General features: G+C 42.2%; 1 protein-coding gene and 1 long non-coding RNA gene across 5 annotated transcripts in view; one reads left to right on the top strand and one right to left on the bottom strand.

Annotated features, from left to right (window-relative positions):
• LOC103875813 overlaps window positions 1-7818 on the top strand; it is a 40437-nt gene extending 32619 nt beyond the window's left edge. The window contains exons 2-3 of the long non-coding RNA XR_634778.3: window positions 4219-4294; window positions 7269-7818. This is a non-coding gene — a long non-coding RNA (uncharacterized LOC103875813). The remainder of the gene's footprint in view (window positions 1-4218; window positions 4295-7268) is intronic.
• Window positions 1-15201, bottom strand: part of XPOT (exportin for tRNA) — a 44292-nt gene extending 29091 nt beyond the window's left edge. The window contains exons 1-6 of one of the 4 annotated variants that reach the window (XM_003906720.5): window positions 14757-15201; window positions 10097-10230; window positions 5310-5392; window positions 3244-3300; window positions 1889-1958; window positions 912-1130 (exon numbers count right to left, since the gene is read on the bottom strand). In XM_003906720.5, the coding sequence (XP_003906769.1) occupies window positions 912-1130; window positions 1889-1958; window positions 3244-3300; window positions 5310-5392; window positions 10097-10156 (489 nt within the window). In that variant the 5' untranslated portion in view covers window positions 10157-10230; window positions 14757-15201. Of the gene's footprint in view, window positions 1-911; window positions 1131-1888; window positions 1959-3243; window positions 3301-5309; window positions 5393-10096; window positions 10231-11622; window positions 11680-14237; window positions 14500-14756 lie in introns of those variants that run through there. The other 3 variants (XM_009181130.4, XM_021922560.2, XM_009181133.4) reach the window with 3 other exon arrangements.
• Window positions 15202-19533: the final 4332 nt, after the last annotated feature.

Here is a 19533-nt window from a genome sequence, read left to right as displayed (position 1 = left end):
TTGATAGCTGAATATACTTGCACAGAGTAAACTTGCAGGCTTGTTAACACATTCTCTACCAGTATTTCCTATTTACAAGCTCTAAGCTCATATCCTGTGATTCTTTGTATTTCCTCTTTCTGTTCTACTCCTCAGTGTCAATTTCTTAGTAAATACAAACTATAAATAAGCATTGCTTAGAAATCTTAAGCATGTTTTAAGGTATTTCTCAATACAGTAACAAAGTACTTATACTATGTGATGAAGAATACAGAAGCAACAACATTGACAACTCCTAAACAATGCTTCTTCCTTGCTCAGGGACTATATAGCAGTATTAAATAGAGACTACCTTTCTCAACAGATTCATAAAAGAAAATCAACTTGTGTATGTCGCTATGGTATTTGCCTAGTTAAAAAAAATTTAGGCTGGGCGCAGTGGCTCATGCCTGTAATCCCAGCACTTTGGGAGGGCAAGGTGGGCGGATCACCTGAGGTTAGGAGTTCAAGCCCAGCCCGGCGAAACCCCATCTCTACAAAAAATACAAAAACTAGCCAGGTGTGGTGGCATGTGCCTATAATCCTAGTTACTTGGGAGGCTGAGGTGGGAGAATTGCTTGAACCCGGGAGGCGGAGGTTGCAGTTAGCCAAGACTGCGCCACTGCACTCCAGCCTGGGCAACAGAGCAAGACTCCATCTCAAAAAAAAAAAAAAAAAAAAAATTAACATAATACTTTAATTTCAATATACCTCTGGAAAAAAAATAACCAAGTTTGAGTTCCTTCATAAAATACAATCCAAAACATTAAGTAAATTTATAATTATATAACTTAAGAAAGTTTACCTCAAGAAAGCTTTCTGCTCCTTTTAGTATGTGCCCATTATCTCCTACAAAACTTAACATTAAATATAAAAAATCCATGGTTACTTGCCTCTGATGTATGCACCACATCACGATCCACCAACTCTGAATCAATAGCCATGAGGATTCGCAGGTACAGATCTACTCCCCTTGGATTTAGGTCCACTACTGAGAGAATGTCAAAAAAAAACTTGGGCCACTTAGTGAGATACTCTGTAACAAAAAGCAAGGCGAAGACTTGGGCGGCTTTATTTCGTATAAAGGTCTTCTCTGGTTGGGGATTCAGCATCTGACAGAGAAACAGTCCATAAAATTAAATGTAAATTGAAAAGACCCAGAAACATGTTGTCTTATTAAAAGGCAAAGCTTCATCAAATGTCAACATGGCTCAGATAAACTATGCAACAAATATTCTTCAAAATTATTTTGATAATTATGATTTTCAAAATTATCAAAAGTATTTAAGTGATTGGACAGATGAAGAACAATGAAATGAACCATTAAAGGCTGTAATGGTTATTCCTCATTCTTACACTTTGACAGAAAAGTTTCATGTGCAGAGTTTTAATAGTTCCTATCATTTCTTCTAAGAAAAAAAATTGTTTTTCTTCTGTCTACTTGCTCTTTAAGGAAAATAAAAACTCTAGCTACACAACTGCTTTACGTGTTAAGATTAGCTAAAATTAACTGAAAAGAACTCAACTGGCCCTTTATAAAGGGCTCTTGTGGAGAGCCTGTCCAGGAGGGCTCACCTTTAAGAGCCAAACAGAAAGCAGAGTTTGTCAAGTAGTTAAAAACAACTACATTTTAAAACCAAAGTTTCCACAATGTGTCATGGAAGCTATGACCATTTCAGTCATTGATATAATTATTAAATTACTGCTAAACTCCCACTTCCATGATCTTTAAAACCAGCACCTTTTAAAAAAGCTATAAAATCAAATGGAGGAACACTGATCAAAATCTTTGAGGTAAAGTTCCAAACTCTTGCAAAAACAAGTTTAAATATCTAGTAATTTGAGGAACTGAATGAAATTACGATTTTACCTGAGCTTGCAGCCATGATATAAGCGTCTCCCTAATTAGCTGTTGTTGAACAGTGGTTAGTTCTGAGTATCTGTTCAAAATAGAGAAGAAAAATAATGGCTATATTTGGTATCTATAGTTGTGAAAAATAACAGCCTCAAATATTTAAAAGGGAAAATGTGTATAGCTCTCAATTATCTAAAGTTTCCTAACATAAACTGATAATGCCACTCATCACTGCTTTACAGATAAGGACGAGAGTGGCAGGTAGGATATCAATATCAATCTTTAATTTGTGATTCTATTCATGTTGAAACAAATGACAGCTACACAATTTTTCGAAAGAAAGTATGTTTTGTGGTCTGTGATCTACAGAATAAACCAATAGGTGAACTAGGAATCCTCTCAGTACTGATTTGTTATTTGGATTAATTAGTAAGTCAGAGATTCTGAACACAAGTGCCCATGCAGTCACTTAACTCTAAGAGAGAGCTGTCGTGTAGAAAAACAGGCCTGGTGTTACCAGATATTCTGACTTTTCCAGAAAAGCTGGAAATCTAGATTTTTCTGTGAAATGTCTGGATTTTCATTTTTTTTTTTTGAGACAAGGTCTTGCTGTGTTGCCCAGGCTGAAGTGCAGTGGCACTATCATGACTCACTGAAGCCTCAACCTCTTGGCCTCAGCTTCCCCAGTAGCTGGGAATATAGAAGCAGGCAGCCACACCTGGCTAATTTTTTAAAAAAATTTTGTAGAGATGAGGTCTCACTATGTTGCCCAGGCTGGTCTCAAACTGCTGAAGTTCAAACGATCCTCTTGCCTTGGCCTCCCAAAGTGCTGAGATCATAGGCATGAGCCACTGCGCCCAGCCTTGGATTTTTATATGTAACCAACAAACTCAGCACTTTTTAAATTTTTGAGATGGAGGCTTGCTGTCACCCAGTTTGGAGTACAGTGGTGTGATCCTGGCTCACTGCAACCTCTGCCTCCCGGGTTCAAGCAATTCTCGTGCCTCAGTCTCTTGAGTAGCTGGGATTACAGGTGCATGCCACCATATCTGGCTAATTTTTGTATTTTTCGTAGAGATGGAGTTTCACCATGTTGGCCAGGCTGGTTAGTCTCAAACTCCTGACCTCAAGTGATCCACCAGCCTCAGCCTCCCAAAGTGCTGGGATTACAGGTGACAGCCACCGCACCTGGCCAACTCAGCACTTTTAAAACACTCTGGGATACATCAAAACATATCTATAACCTGGATATAACAGATACACTGTCAATTTATAACCTGTATTATGGTTTCCTTAAGGAAGAAAAACATTAAATTAAAAAAATGACCTCTCCCTGCAAATCTGAGTCAAAACAGTGAGAAAAGCCTTACTTGTATTTAACTTGATGTTCCAGTACTTGAAAGCAGAAAAACTTTACATGATCATCACTGAAAAAGAAAAAAAGAAAAGGAGATAAGCAGAATATGAACTGAGGAAAAGAAATCGAAGGCAAAATAGTTATGAGTAACACAGCAGAAAAGTTTCTCAAACTAGACCTTCGGCTTGTTTCACACTTACTGGTCTCATTTTATGACGTTAAAATCCATTTACTTAAAAAGCTATGAGAACTTTAAATATTATACAATATTTAAAATTTCCGTTAACTTTGACAAGCAAAAAATTACCAAAATATTAAGATGCACCTTGAGGCTGGGCGCGGTGGCTCAAGCCTGTAATCCCAGCACTTTGGGAGGCCGAGACGGGCGGATCACGAGGTCAGGAGATCTAGACCATCCTGGCTAACCCAGTGAAACCCCGTCTCTACTAAAAAATACAAAAAAAACTAGCCAGGCGAGGTGGCGGGCGCCTGTAGTCCCAACTCGGGAGGCTGAGGCAGGAGAATGGCGTGAACCCGGGAGGCGGAGCTTGCAGTGAGCTGAGATCCGGCCACTGCACTCCAGCCTGGGCGACAGAGCGAGACTCTGTCTCAAAAAAAAAAGAAAGAAAAAAAAAAAAGATGCACCTTGAATACAGTGCTTTGTAAACAGCAAACCATCCCCTTAAATTCCAGATATTAAGATTCCTGGAACAACCCCTTCATTTTACAATAACAGGTTAGGTGTAAAATGACAAATGGCAGAACAGCCAGAGTCTGAGCGAAAGTAGAGATGGTCATCCAAGTCCTGCTTAAAATTAAACCCCAGTAGTTCCATTGTAGCCAAATCCAAAACAAGCAGGGCCACACGGACTGTCAGTCCAGCTTCAAAGTTTCATATAGGAAACTAAATTACAAATATGGTACCCTTGCTTATAAGATGGGGGCAAAAGTTAACATACCAATTACCCACTTCCAATTGTCTTTCTAGGGGAGTGACAGAGTTCCAGTAAGCCAGCTATAAACACTGACAAAGATCCTTTAGGGACCAACAATCTGCCAATGAAGTGAGTATAAAAGAGTTCCTATTTCTGTAAAAAGTTAGTTGAATGCTTTAGAAAGATTTCATAGAAAGCCACACTGCAGAAGGAAAACATCTTGTATATATTTGACATGGCCTACATAACCAGAAAACTCGAGAGACGGGGACAAATATCTTAAAAATCTATGGATCGTCACTCATTGTACAGAGACCCATGCTTGAAATTGTAGAGGATGGGTTATAGGTGTGACCAACCTACAAATAAAGTGAATGCTAGTTAGTATACAAAGATAAAGACTGTGGTCCAATATCAAAAGATTGGTCACTGAATGATTATATACTTAAGTTAAAATTAAAAAGTAAGATACAGGCCAGGCACGGTGGCTGACGCCTGTAATCCCAGCAATTTGGGAGGCCAAGACGGGTGGATCACGAGGTCAGGAGATCGAGACCATCCTGGCTAACACGGTGAAACCCCGTCTCTACTAAAAAAAAAAAATACAAAAAACTTAGCCGGGCATGGTGGTGGGTGCCTGTAGTCCCAGCTACTCAGGAGGCTGAGGCAGGAGAATGGCGTGAACCCAGGAGGAGGAGCTTGCAGTGAGCCTAGATTGCGCCACTGCACTCTAGCCTGGGCAACAGAGCGAGACTCCATCTCAAGAAAAAAAAATAAAATAAAATTAAGATATATGTCATTTACAATAACTTTCTTTACCAATGTTTTAGAAAAGCAGTTATCACTCTCAATTATAAGATAAGGAAGTTTTTTCGGCACTTTATTCCAGCTGGGATCTGGTGACAGGTACACAATATATGGCAAAGGATGGTTTTACTGAAAAGTTAATTCTGAAATGGCCAAACTGTTGGTTTACTGCTTTTCTCATTTCTACATGGAATGACTATATGTTAATGACTTTGCAAAAAAAAAAAAAAAAGTCATAAAATGTTTTTATGAAAACACTTTCCAAATACAGGTAAATTTAACAGTCCTGTCATGCCCATAGAAATTTAAATTGTCATGCAAATTTTGTTTTAATTACCTATATGTCCTCTGGGCTAGAGCTTCTGCACACACCTGCCAGGCATCTGGGGAAATCTTTAACTGCTCAAAATAGGCCAGGGCCTGTAAGATTGCAAAACAAAAAAATGCATTTAGAATAAACAATCTCAATGCCCTGCTAATACTAAACAAAATATTCTGAGAGTTGCAAACCTATAACAAGTCAGTAAACTTAATAGAAAAACAGCTAAAACATTAAATACAGGCTTCCGAACATATGCAACTTAGGGGTCATTCCTAAAAATAGGTTAAATAAATATAAATCCCATCAGTTAGATAATCAAACCTGTTTTTTTACAGCAGCAGCAACACAAAAATGCCCCACAGACTTCACTGGGTTATTATGAAGAATGAGAGCAAGTGCTTTGTCAACTGCCATACTACTGAGAAATTGCAGAGGATGAGTTAAGGGTGTGATCATTTTATAATATGCAATTATAAAATGGCATATAAAGGGCACTTTTCCTATTTAATAGCACATCTGCTATTAAAGCGGTGATTATAAAAGATAAAACATACTGTGTACCTTATCTGATCTACTGTTACAGAAAAGGGGAGTATTTCAAGTCTTTAATTATACCATGTAAGTTTCCTAAAGAGATTAAAATTAGAGTACAAATGCATGATATAAATTTTGAAAAATATTAAGTAACTGAAAAGGTCAAAGCTTGAGGAAGTTTCTTATCTCTAAGTTTATGAATTCAGGGCCTTGTAATTGCAAGTAACAGTGCCAACAAGGAGTAAGAGTACTCTAGAATGGATGCAGCACAAAGTCCATATGCTCTCTACCAAACTGTTGGGAAAATGGGAGTTACTTCAGGCACTCTTCCCATCAGCATGTTGCACCAGATGCAGGTTTCACACATGGCAATGGACAAATAGTAGTGAACGTCTTGTGAAAAGTATCTCCAACAGACAAGAAAATTGCACAGCAACTGGAAACACTGCTAGATGATTTGACACCAATTATGTACTGATACAAAACCTGACATGAGGTAAAAGAAACATAAGCCTTAGAGAAACCTAATTTCAACTGGTAAATATTTTTAAAACGGTGGTGTCTCCCACTAGTTATGAAATCAGTTTATGGGTACTGAACAATTTTTAAAAATGAAATAGAGAATATTAGGTATTCTGACTGTACCCTAGCAAGAATATTACTTTCTGTAACTTGTTTTAGTTATTTACGTGTATATGTACATATAAATATATACACACACACTGGGTCATCAAGATATAAAGTTATTTTTTTCTTTGGGTTACAGATCAAAGCCACTGTATTTATACTTAGGTGATAGTTTCCTATACTATGTAACTGTATGAATGAGGGAATGGGTTTTCATACATGGTCTCAATGGCTGCTCCCACTGACAGACCACCAGGTAAATGAAGGTGATCAGGTGAAGATCACCAAATATAGTATTAAATATGTGGTATAACAAAAAAATACATTTGGGCTTTGCAGCCAGTTGCTGGCTCAGAGCTCTTAAAACTCTTGGGATTTCCCGAGCAACAGGACTGTCTTTTGTAATTTATAATGAGCCCCTTTGGGCCAGGCACAGCAGTTCACACCTATAATCCCAACACTCTGGCCAAAGTGGGAGGATGACTTGAGGCCAGCAGTTCAAGACCAGCCTGGGCAACATAGTGGGACCCTGTCTCTACAAAAAATTTAAAAATTAGCCAGGAGTGGTGACATGCACCTACAGTCCCAACTACTTGGGAGGCTAAGGTGGAAGGATCGCTAGAGACTTCGAGGTCAACAGAGCTTATGTTAATGAGGTAACTTGCTGTGGGAAACCTAGACAGCCTCAGGATAGGGCTGGTTACCAGAAAGATCAATTGATTAAAGTGTTGGAAATTTAAGCCCTAACTACCAATCTCTGGGAAGGGGAGAGGGGACTGACATTCAACTCTATAAAAACTCTTGAACTTCCAGGTTGGCAAACACATCGAGATGCTGAGATGGTGGTGTTCCTAGAGAGGACACAAAAGCTCTGTGCCCCTTCCCCTATACTTTGCCCTATGCATCACTTCCATGTGGCTGCTCATGAGGTGTATCCTTCATAATAAATCAGTACAAGTAAGTCAACTGTTTTTCTACGTTCTGTGGGCTACTCCATCATCAGAAATATGAGAGGTTCTGGACTCGACTGGTGTCTTCAGTGGGGGCGGTTTGTAAGACTGAGCCCATAACTTGTGGGATGTGATGCTAATCCTGCTAGTGTCAGAATTGAATAGATTTGTAGGACAACCAGTTGGTGTCCACAGATTCAGAGAGTTGGTTGTTGGTATTGGAAAACAGCCCAGAGTAAATAATGTCTCTCTTTAGAAGTTAAGACTATAAGAGCACAGGCAGCGATAAAAGATACTACTAGCTTAGTTGTTTCTAACAGCAGTCCATGAAACACAGGGTTTCCTTTAGGAATATCTCAGAGGCCAGGGGACAAGGTAGAAGTTAATCATGTATGTTGCACTATCACCTAATATTTCACTTACAAAATTGGGGAGAGGTGGTTTCAGCTGCTAGCAATGTCATGACATACCATTTTCTCTAAATAGTAACAGGTTTTAAGCCAAAGACGAGTGTTTTATTTTTTAAAAAGTGGGAGGCTGGGCACGGTGGGTCACGCCTGTAATCCCAGCACTTTGGGAGGCTAAGGCGGGGAGATCACGAGTTCAGGAGTTTGAGACCAGCCTGACCAACATGGTGAAACCCTGTCTCTACTAAAAATACAGAAATTAGCCGGGCGTGGTGGTGTGCGCTTCTAATCCTAGCTACTCTAATCCCAGCTGAGGCAGAAGAATCTCTTGAACCTGGGAGCTGGAGGTTGCTGTGAGCTGAGATGGCGCCATTCCACTCCAGGCTGGGCAACAGAGCGAAACTCTGTCTCAAAAAAAAAAAAAAGGGCAGTGGAAGGAGAGGAGAGATAACCTGGAAGTTTTTCGTTTTTAAACAAAGCCTCTGTATTCTGAATCTATGCATTACTAACAATTAAAAAAACAAAATTCTACGACACTGACAAACAAGTCCTAGCTTTCACCACCTAGTTCTACCCCATACCTTTTTTCTAATGGTTTATTGACTCTATGTGACAAGAGTCAGTTCACTTTTATTGCCCATGTGAAAAACAGAATTACAGATAGACAAGTGAGCAACTAGGGTTGGCAGACAGTCATTCTTCTCACCACCAAACTGAATTAAGTTTCCACTACTCCCGAACTGCAACAAAAGGGCTGTCAGAATTCACTTTCCTTAAGATTTCTTCCCTTTCATCCGAATAAATTGTTATTCAGATTGGCTAAATGGATACCGAATTATGCCTGGAACTGGATGCTTAAAACGCGTCTGTGACAGAACCCATTTTTATTGACAAAAAGCAGAACTTCTGTATTAAAACCACTAATAATGCATTGGTTTTAATTTTCTGAAAAAGAAATCATGGTACATTTTAAAAAACTGGATGCTGGAACTTAACAAATGAAAGATTTCAAGAGGCACATAAAAATAACAGTAAAGGCCATTTAATAACTAAACATACAGTCAAAGGCTTTTAATTATAAGCATGCAATAGCAAGCTAGACTAAAGGTAAAGATCTATGATGCTTCAACTATGTTTGAAAGTAGGTAGCATAAAACCCTATGGCAAGAAAGATTTGTTTACACAGAGAAGACATGGATTTTAAATGTCTTTTGATGTCCTAACTTGTTTGATAGTTTTCTTGTAATTAGCCAGATACTTAAATCTCAATTCCTATTATTTTCCTGTATCTGAAGGGCTACTTATTTAGTAGCAGAGACATGCACATGGTACTATATTAGAAACTAGTTGGGTTTTTTTTTACTGCTTTAAAAGATTTTTTTCTTAAAGTAAGAATAAAAAATGCGATAATATTTAGTGAGATTGTTAACCTCATTTAGCTCATTTATAGAAAGTATTCTTTGCTATGAAAAGTAAAAAGAAAATGCTTCTTTCCTTTCCACTTACCCTATACTTCAGAATGCCCACATGTCTTTAAAAAAATTAATTATAGGCTCATTCTTTATATTCTTCTATCATTCAGCTATAGTCATGATTATAGTTGTAGGCTACATTAAATTGTTTACATTTATCCAACTATCCCAGCACTTTATAATGGATTCTTGTCATGTAATCATTTTACTTAAGATATAACCTATCATAACTGCTTATTTATGTCTGCCTAGACCATATAACAAGAATGTTAAATATCACTAATGTGGCCGGGCAGGGTGGCTCATGCCTATAATCCCAGCATTTTAGGAAGCTGAGGCGGGCAGATTGCTTGAGCTCAGGAGTTCGAGACCAGCCTGGGCAAGATGGTGAAACCCTATCTCTACAAAAAAATTAAAAAAAAAACAAACAAAAACCATTAAGGTAAGTGTTAAAACAGCTTGTATAGATCAAGCCAAGCATTGAGAAAATAAAATACACGTCTGCTTCTATGGAAAGTCAAACGAATCCTTTGCATTACAACTTTTAAATAATTAGAAATAATGACTGATGTGGCATAAAGATCCGCCTTGAATCATATGAGATTTTAATACTTTTGTTTGGCCAGGTAAACAGAAAGTAAATCACAATACTCACTGTTTCTATATTCAAAATATATTCAAATATCTCTAATTTTTTTGTTTCTGTTCATTTCTACCCAAAGTAGACCTTTGCCAGGTACATTTTTATTCAAGTCCCCTAATGCCAATCTGTGGTGACATGGTTTAAAAAATGATTCAACAGAGTAACTTACCCTTTGTCTAAAGTCTGAATCAGCATTTGGATTTAGCCCTAATAGAGCCTGTTCATCCATCCTTGCTGCTATACTTGGAGTTTTCTGGTTACAATAGGCGTGCCCTCTGATCCCACAGAAGAATTTATAAACATCTGCCACAAAAAACAAAGTTGAAAGAAAACATTACTTGATAAACAAATAGATGCTTATCCCGAATAACGTAAATGGATAAAATCATGCAAAGAAGCTTAAATGTTTAAAGAACTTCTTTTGGAACTTATTTAAATCACAATGAAAAGTTAGAGCCTAATTCTCAGAAAAATGGGCTCTGCTAACTACTCCATTAATGTGTAATTTCTAAAAATCTTAAAGTATGCCATTAAGGTCCTCAAACTTTTTTAGTCTTCAAGAGCTTCTTAATAAGGTATAGAAAGTAATCATTTTCTACTTTAAATAGTAGATGCACCTAATTTATGCAGTATTTTACTTATCTCTGGTACTTAAAAATGCAATTGTGCAAGTGCAGTTAAGTATAAAAATGACAAAACCTATTTTATTACAGTAATTATAATAATTTGTCTACTTACAGATACCAATATCACAAACCTTCTTTAAAACATTAGAATGGCTGACCTCAGAGTTCAATATCCTTTGGAGTGTTTACTAAATACCACAACAGAAGTCTAACGAAAGGAACAGGATAATGAAAAACCAGTCATTCAGCTTTTGAGCAATGGACTTAGTTTTGCATTTTATAGATCTCTGCTTTTGCCAGCCAATTCTAGAAATTTCAAAAAAAAATTTTCAATAGTAGATACAAAAACCCACAAACCAGCCAGGCACAGTGGCTCACACCTGTAATCCCAAACTTTGGGAGGCCGAGGTGGGCAGATCACTTAAGGTCAGGAGTTCAAGCTAGCCTGACCAACATGGTGAAACCCCGTCTCTACTAAAAAGACAAAAATCAGCCAGGCGTGGTGGCACACACCTGTAATTCCAGCTCCTCGAGTGTCTGAGGCACAAGAATCGCTTGAACCCAGGAGGCAGAGGTTGTAGTGAGCCAACCCTGTGCCACTGCACTCCAGCCTGGAGAACAGAGTGAGATTCCATCTCAAAAAAAAAAAAAAAGTCCACAAATGACTTAACACTGACTACTCTTATTTAAGATTTTTTTTAATCTCTGAGAAGTAATCTACTTCTTCACAATATAGGTTCTAACATTCTCAAATAATAAGCCGCAAAAGGCATCCTAGTTTTTGATAGAATGTATATTCATTTGAGCAAACATGGAACAAACTCTAAATGATGTGAAAATGTTATTTATTTTCTCAAGACCTGTAAGGTAGGGAGACCGAGTCTTACTACTTCCATTAAAGGCTGTGGGGGGCCGGGCATGGTGACTCATGCCTGTAATCCCAGCACTTTGGGAGGCCGAGGCAGGTGGATCACTTGAGGTCAGGAGTTCAAGACCAGCCTGGCCAACATGGTAAAATCCCCTCTCTACTAAAAATACAAAAAAATTAGCGGAGCATGGTGGCACACACCTGTAATCCCAGCTACTTGGGAGGCTGAGGCAGGAGAATGGCTTGAACCCAGGAGGTGGAGGTTGCAGTGAGCTGAGATCATGCCACTGCACTCTAGCCTGGGCGACAGAGAGACTGTCTCAAAGAAAACAAAAAAAGGCTGTGGGGTATTTCGTTTCAATTATAATAACCAAAGACGCCAAAAGACTAATTGGGTTGGGGGTAGGGGAGAAAAGCCTTTTAAGGGAATAGCAAAGCCAGGCTCAGATCCAGGTTACAGGATACCTACAACATGCTTTTCTATTTTCCTCTGAGCCTGCCTGAATCAAATAACTCAGGATATGGACTGAGAGCTTTGAAGACAGCTCAGCCCTTTCTCTTATGGTTCATATCATACTTGCAGACTTCAAGGCAGTGTAACTCCCTGCTGCCTTCAGATTATGATCCAAACACTTCTGAATGACTCCTCACTATTCTGCACCCCAGGTCAGCAAGGCCAGTGCTAGTGAACCACATGGCAGTTCTCCAATGGTATTCTACCTTTCATCTTTGCACACTGCTCTTTCTTCTTGTTAGTAGGTTAACCCCTGCTGTTCTTTGAAATTCAACATAGAAGCCATCTCTTTCAGGAACACTTACTTGACCCCTATTGTCCAACTCTCCCAAATTGGATTACATGCCCCATCCTAAGCACTGCTGTGTTGTCACTGCCAGCTTACTAGTTTTCTCTCACTCATCTTTCTTTTTTTTTTTTGAGACAGTCTCACTCTGTCGCCCAGGGTGGAGTGTAGTGGCACAATCTCGGCTCACTGCAGCCTCTGGCTCCCGGGTTCAAGTGATTCTTCTGCCTCAGCCTCCCGAATAGCTGGGATTACAGGGGTGAGCCACCATACCTGGCTAATTTTTGTAGTTTTTAGTAGAGATGGGGTTTCGCCATGTTGCCCAGGCTGGTCTCGAACCCCTAACCTCAGGTGATCTGCCTGCCTCAGCCTCCCAAAGTGCTGGGATTACAGGTGTGAGCCACTCGGCCATCTCTCATAATCTTAAAGAGCAAGGACTGTCTTCACTATCCATCACTATGTCCCTAGGACATAGTAGAGCATAGGTTTTGGATTTCAAAGACCTGGGTTTATATCCCCATCTTGTCATTTTTAAATCGGGGCCACTTGGACAACTTACAAAACCTAAGAGAACCCTTTCTATGACATGGGAAAAAGACCATCTGCCTCATAAAGTTGTAAAGGCTTCAAAGAGATAAGGTATGCAGAGCATGGCTGGCACATAGTGAGCCCTCAATAGGTTGTTTATAATTAGAGGCAGGAACATGGGGGATGGAAACTACTTGGGGCATTCTTTTACTAGTAGATCAGCATTTTTAAAAGATAGAAAAACACAAAGAAAGGCACTGGTTCCCTTCGCTCCCCCTAAATGTTAAGAAAATCTGATGTATATTCCCCTGAAAAATGCACACAGAGGGAAAAAACAATTTCGGAGTTTCTAAGAATCCCAAATTGAGAAGTCCAATAAAAGCTTCCTTGAATTTGCTAGGGCTTTTTTAAAAAAATGCTGGCCGGGCAGGGTGGCTCATGCCTGTAATCCCAGTACTTAGGAAGGCCGAGCGGGGGAGGGATCACCTGAGGTGTACGGAGTTCCAGACCAGCCTGACCGATATGGAGAAACCCCGGCTCTACTAAAAATACAAAAATTAGCCGGGTGTGGTGGCACATGACTGTAAGCCCAGCTATTCGGGAGGCTGAGGCAGGAGAATCGCTTGAACCTGGTAGGCAGAGTTGCAGTGAGCGGAGATAGTGCCATTGCACTCCAGCCTGGGAGACAGAGTGAGGCACTGTGTCAAAAAAAAAAAAAAAAAAAAGCTTAAGCTTGGTCAAGTCACTCTGAAGCTATCGGGAGAAAAATCAAGTGGCCCGAAGGAAAACAGCCAATAAACCCAAGGAAACAAACTAGTTACAGTTGTCACTACAAAAAGAATCCTCCACAGAGAAGGCACTTGGACGATCAATATGCAGTGGAAGGCCGGGCACGGTGGTTCACGCCTGTAATCCCGGCACTTTTGGGAAGCCGAGGCGGGTGGATCACGAGGTCAGGAGATCGAGACCATCCTGGCTAACACGGTGAAACACCGCCTCCACGAAAAATACAAAAAGTAGCCAGGTGTGGCAGCGCGCGCCTGTAACAGAGCTACTCGGGAGGCTGAGGCAGTAGAATCACTTGAACCTGGAAGGCACAGGTTGCAGTGGGCCGAGATGGCATCACTGCACTGCAGCCTGGGCGACAGAACGAGACTCCGTCTCAAAAAAAAAAAAAAAAAAAAAAAAAAAAACCCCAAAATTTGTTTCAATACGGTAAACAATTATGCATCGTGCAAAGGTTCTGGGGGAAGGCGAGCAACATACTTGAAATAGTAAACCTTAACTTTTCCTGGACAGCCATTAAGAATCAAACAATTTGGAAAATTCCTCTACACCTACTGAAGACTGTTTCAAAGACTACGACTGAATCTTTCCAGCCTTTTAACACCACGCTGACAAGTCGGTTTAATAAAACTGAACTCTCCCCCAACCCCCGCCCGCCACAACTAATTAGCACTTTCAAAAAGTACTCGTTTTTCTGGTTACCGGAAAACCTCATGCTTCTCTAGTCCTGCAGGATAGTGAGGAAGATTTGAGAAGAAATGGAGCGTCCGTGCTGGCCAATTACTGCACAGAAATAACACTTTTCCTCCTTTTTGTCCAGGAGTGGGGAAAGAATCAAGTTTGAGGTCTCCACAGTTGATAAGGCTACAACGATGACTAACGGGCTTGGGAACCACAGGCGATGCCGACCCTCCTCGGCTAGCCTTGCTCCCATCCCTCCCCCGATCCCTCCCCTAAAGGAAGCCTCGTGGCAATTCGGGTGATGAAACATCAGGCAACGGGCGGCCACGCACTCGGGACGCGCTCCTCGGCGGCGGCCCCGGATCGTACCCACCCCCACCCGGTCCGCCCAGCCTGGAGGTGCACCGCCATGGAGGGTCCCAAGCCTGCACCCTCCCGGGCGTCGGGACTCCCCCGGGCCGGTCCGCCCCGGCCAACTTCCTCGAAGCCTCACGCGGACCAAATCCGGCCCGGTCCCGCCGCCCCCGATCCCCGAGTCACCTTCCCTATCACTCCATCCCGCCTCCCAGCCTGCACTCCAGATGGTCAGCCAGCGGAGCGGAGCGGCGCGGCACGCAGAGAGCTCGAAGAGCGGCCCTCGTCCTCGTCGCCGTAGTCCTCCGCCACGGCCGCAGCGCCAACGCCAGAGACGGAGCTGGCCGGGACCGCGCGCCTCTAGTCGCTCCGCGTCCCCTGGCACCTTCTCTTGCGTGGCGCCGGGCGGGCAGGCAGGCAGGCAGGCAGGCAGGCAGGCAAGCAAGCAAGCGGGCGGGGTCGGCGCCCCAGGAAGGGAAAGAGCGCGAGGGCCGGCTAACGCCGCCGCCGCCGCCGCTGAGTCAGCGCGAAGCGCGCTCCCCGCGTCGGTGCCGCGCGGGCGGGCGCCGGCGCCAGCAGTCTCATGGAGAGTGCGGGCGGCAGCCCGCGGGCTGGGGCTGGAGGCCTACAACTCCCAGCATGCAGCGAGCGGGCGGAGCTTCCGGGCGGCGAGGTGCACACGCGCTCCCTGGCGCTCGCCGGAAGGCGTGGTCGCCGGGGTTTGCGGTGCATGCCGGGATGAGGCGTCCCGCACGGGAGTCCCTACCCAGCTCTTGAATCCCCGGCTGTGTCTGTCTGGTGTCAGAGCTCAAGCGTCAGGTTCGCCCCGTGCGTTCCACAAAGGCTTCTAGTAGTTAAGAGTACGGATTCACGAATCAAGATGACGTGGTTCTAACCACGTGTGAGTCAGTTTAATTGCTTGTCTACGGCCCCAAGTGTCCCGAGTCCAGCAGTGTAAAGATCTGCTGGTGAGTGCTGACAGTTTTTCAAAATTTATGTATGTATTTATTTAGTTATTCTTTGAGATGGATTCTCGCTCTGTTGCCCAGGTTGGGGTGCAATGGCGAGATCTTGGCTCACTGCATCCTCCGCCTCCGGGGTTCAAGCAGTTCTCCTGCATCAGCCTCCTGAGTAGCTGGGGTGACAGATGCGCTCCACCACGCCCGGCTAATTTTTGTATTTTTCTTAGAGACGGGGTTTCACCATGTTGGTCACGCTGGTCTCGAACTCCTGACACCAAGTGATCGCCTGCCTTGGCCTCCCAAAGTACTGGGATTACAGGGGTGAGCCACCGTGTCCGGCCCAAAATTTATCTTAAACAGACTAAAATTTTGTCCATCAAAAGAAGGAGAGCATTCTTAGGAAGCCCTACTCACGGGTTCTTTCGATGCCACTAAATGTCACTTCATTTGGTCACAGATTTATTAATGTATTAATGCAATATAGAGGCAGCGTAGGCTTAGGCTGCCTCGACTTGACTGCCAGGCCGCCTCCTTACTAGTTGACCGCAGGCACTTTACTTTAGTCTATCCATGCTTCAGTTTACTAGTATGTAAAATGGGGATTGTAATAGTACCGACCTCAAAGGGTTTCTGTGAGGTTTGAGTTAATACATGTGTTTGACACACAATGTGCTCAATATTTACATTTCATTGTTGATTATTCAATATGTACGAAATACAGACTAGGTTGCTGCCCCAGACTACAAACAAAATTTGGAGAGGGAGGGATGGTAAGAGCATAGAATAAAACTAATGTAACAGTTTCACGGCTACATTTATATAGCTGGACAAGACACTACACCAGGCATTTCCTATATAAAATACCTTGAATCACTCTTGCATCATGTTTCTAATTTATGTGTTTAAAATGTCAGGCTAGTGGCTACAAGATGTAGCTAAAGGAGAACTGGGTTTTGATTTTTTTTTTTTTTTTTTTTTTTTAAAGAAAGGGTCTCGCTCTGTTACCCAGTCTGGAGTACAGTGGTCATAGCTCACTGCAGCCTTGACCTCCCAGTCTCAAGCAATCCTCCTGCCTCAGCTGCCCAAGGAGCTGGGACTACAGGTGCACACCATCATACCTGGCTAGTTTTGTTTTTGTAGAGATGGGGACTTGCTGTGTTGCCCAGGCTGATCTCTAACTCCGAGGCTCAAATGAACCTCCCACCTCAGCCTCCCAAAGTGTTGGAATTACGGGTGTGAGTCCCTGTGTCAGGCCTTAATTTTCTTCACACGGCTTTCAGTTGGCTTCCTAATGAAAGAGGTTCTTTGTTGTTGTTCTGTCATACAAATTTTCTTTTGATTGTAATCCTTGCATGCACTATGTTTCTACTATTCAAATTATTAATGCTAGGTATCTCTTGTTCTACTTCTGAGAAAACCAAAGTCATGGTATTCTCAAGACGAGAGATAATTCAACAAAGCCTGTGAATCTCCTTCATTTGGAATCTCTCTGGGTCCAATCTGTTTTCCACTGCTAGGTTGCTGCTGCTAAAGCTATATCATATGAAACCACCCTCCCTAAAAGCTCAGGGACCATCTCCAAATAGGAGGGCGAGTGCGACTGTAAGAGCTGGATTGATGGGTGGAATCTGGAAGCTAAAGTAACTCCATCTTTGGTACTAATCTGCCATGTTGGCTTCTGATTAACCCCTGTTCCCGGAAGTCCTCTTAAGATTTCAAGTTGTGTGAGAGCACATACTGTAAATCCTGCCTTTAGGTCAAAACAACCTTGATGTTATTGTGCTTCTGTTGTCTACACATCCTGATGTGGTTTGGCTGTGTCTCCACCCAAATCTCATCTTGAATGGGGGATCAGGTGGAGATAATTGAATCGTGGGGGTGGTTTCCCCCATCCTGTTCTCGTGATAGTGAATTTTCATGAGATCTGATGGCTTTATAGGGGACTTCCCCCTTTGCTGGGCACTCATTCTTCTCTCTCCTGCCGCCATGTGAAGAAGGACATGTTTGCTTCCCCTTCTGCTATGATTGTAAGTTTCCTGAGGCATCCTCAGCCTTGAGGTACTGTGAGTCAATTAAATCTCTTCATTTATAAATTACCCAGTCCCAGGCAGTCCTTTATAGCAGTGTGAGAACAGACTAATACACATCCCTTCTGAATTACATATACCCTTTCCATATGGGGGTTAATGGCGAGGGGATCCACCATCTTGTTTCACTGTTGCTAGAGACACAGACATGGCTTCTATTCACAAGTTGCTATTAAATGTTCCTTTCTAAGAAAAAAATTCTAGGATTTCTGCCCTACCTATTTCAGTGTATCTTCCGAGTCTAGCACAGTGCCAGCCTGCTAGTTACAACTCAATAACTGAATCATTGCATGAATTCTTATATTAGCTGTGATGGTCAACTATCGAGTATGAAGGCTCAATACTAATCTTGGGCTGAGTGCCTCTGCAGTCTGTATGTTCAGCATATTCCAGGCCTCATCCTAAAGAATATGGCAATTCAATCTATTGTATTATAGCTGTCTTTACTTGCTGTTTTATTTGTAATTCATTTTGTGGTTACTTCTTATGTTGAATGTCATACAAAGCCTATCTTCAGTTTATCTACCGTTTATCTACTAACATTAGCTCTTCCACATATGGTAGTTGAAATACCTAGAACTGTAGAAATCTCTTTCAATTTTGTAAACACATATTATTTCAGAACAAATAAAGAGGCCGGGCGCGGTGGCTCATGCCTGTAATCCCAGCACTTTGGGAGGCTGAGGCAGGTGAATCACAAGGTCAAGAGATTGAGACCAGCCTGGCCAACATAGTAAAACCATGTCTCTACTAAAAATACAAAAAAAATTAGCCGGGCATGGTGGCATGGTGGCGCATGCCTGTAGTCCCAGTTACTTGGGAAGCTGAGGCAGGATAATTGCTTGAACTTGGGAGGTTGCAGTGAGCTGAGATCGCGCCACTGCACTCCAACTTGGGCAACAGAGTGAGACTCTGTCTCAAAAAAAAAAAAAAAAAGCTGGGTGCTGTGATGCACACCTGTAATCCCAGCACTTTGGGAGGCTGAGATGGGCAGTTCAGGAGGTCAGGAGTTCAAGACCAGCTTAGCCAACATAGTGAAACCTTGCCTCTACTAAAAATACAAAAATTAGCTGGGCATGGTGGCACATGCCTGTAGTCCCAGCTACTCGGGAGGCTGAGGCAGGAGAATTGCTTGAACCAGGAGGTGGAGGTTGCAGTGGGCTGAGATCGCACCACTGTACTCCAGCTTAGGCAACAGAATGAGACTTTATCTCAACAACAACAACAAAAAGAACAATTGAAGAAGCACTTGGTGGAATCCAACCGAAGAGGACCTGAGAGAGGTATTACATTTGACCATTCCATATTCTGCCTCCTCCATCCATGAAGGGATGGGCAGTTTCTCATCTCAGATGAAAATGCTACTCATCAACGTGTTGACAAATAACACTATCATTTTGTAACTGCCCAAAAGGCTCCTTTTGTAACCGCCCAACAGGTTTCCTGCTGCCTAGACAGAGCCAATTTATCAAGACAGGGGAATCTCAATAGAGAAAGAGTAATTCACATAGAGCTCTCCGTATGGGAGACTGAGTTTTATTATTATTCAAATCAGTCTCCCTGAGCATCCAGGGATCAGAGTGTTGAAGGATGATTTGATGGGTGAGGGAAGATCAGTAAATCAAGAGTGCTGATTGGTTAGATCAGAGATGAAATCCTATTATTTGAACTTTGAGTTGAAGCTGTCCTCCTGCACAGAGTCAGTTCCTGGGTGGCAGCCACAAGATCAGATGACCCAGTTTATTGATCTGGGTGGTGCCAGCTGATCTATCAAGTACAGGGTCTGCAAAATATCTCAAGCACTGATCCTAGGTTTTACAATAGCGATGTTATCCCCAGGAACAATTTGGGGAGGATCAGAATCTTGTAGCCTCCAGCCCCATGACTCCTAAACAATAATTTCTAATCTTATGG

The sequence above is a fragment of the Papio anubis genome, chromosome 9 (assembly GCF_008728515.1).
Source record: "Papio anubis isolate 15944 chromosome 9, Panubis1.0, whole genome shotgun sequence".
NCBI lineage: Eukaryota > Metazoa > Chordata > Mammalia > Primates > Cercopithecidae > Papio > Papio anubis.
Note: the sequence above shows the minus strand (reverse complement) of the source record. Positions and strands in the feature narration are given on the sequence as shown.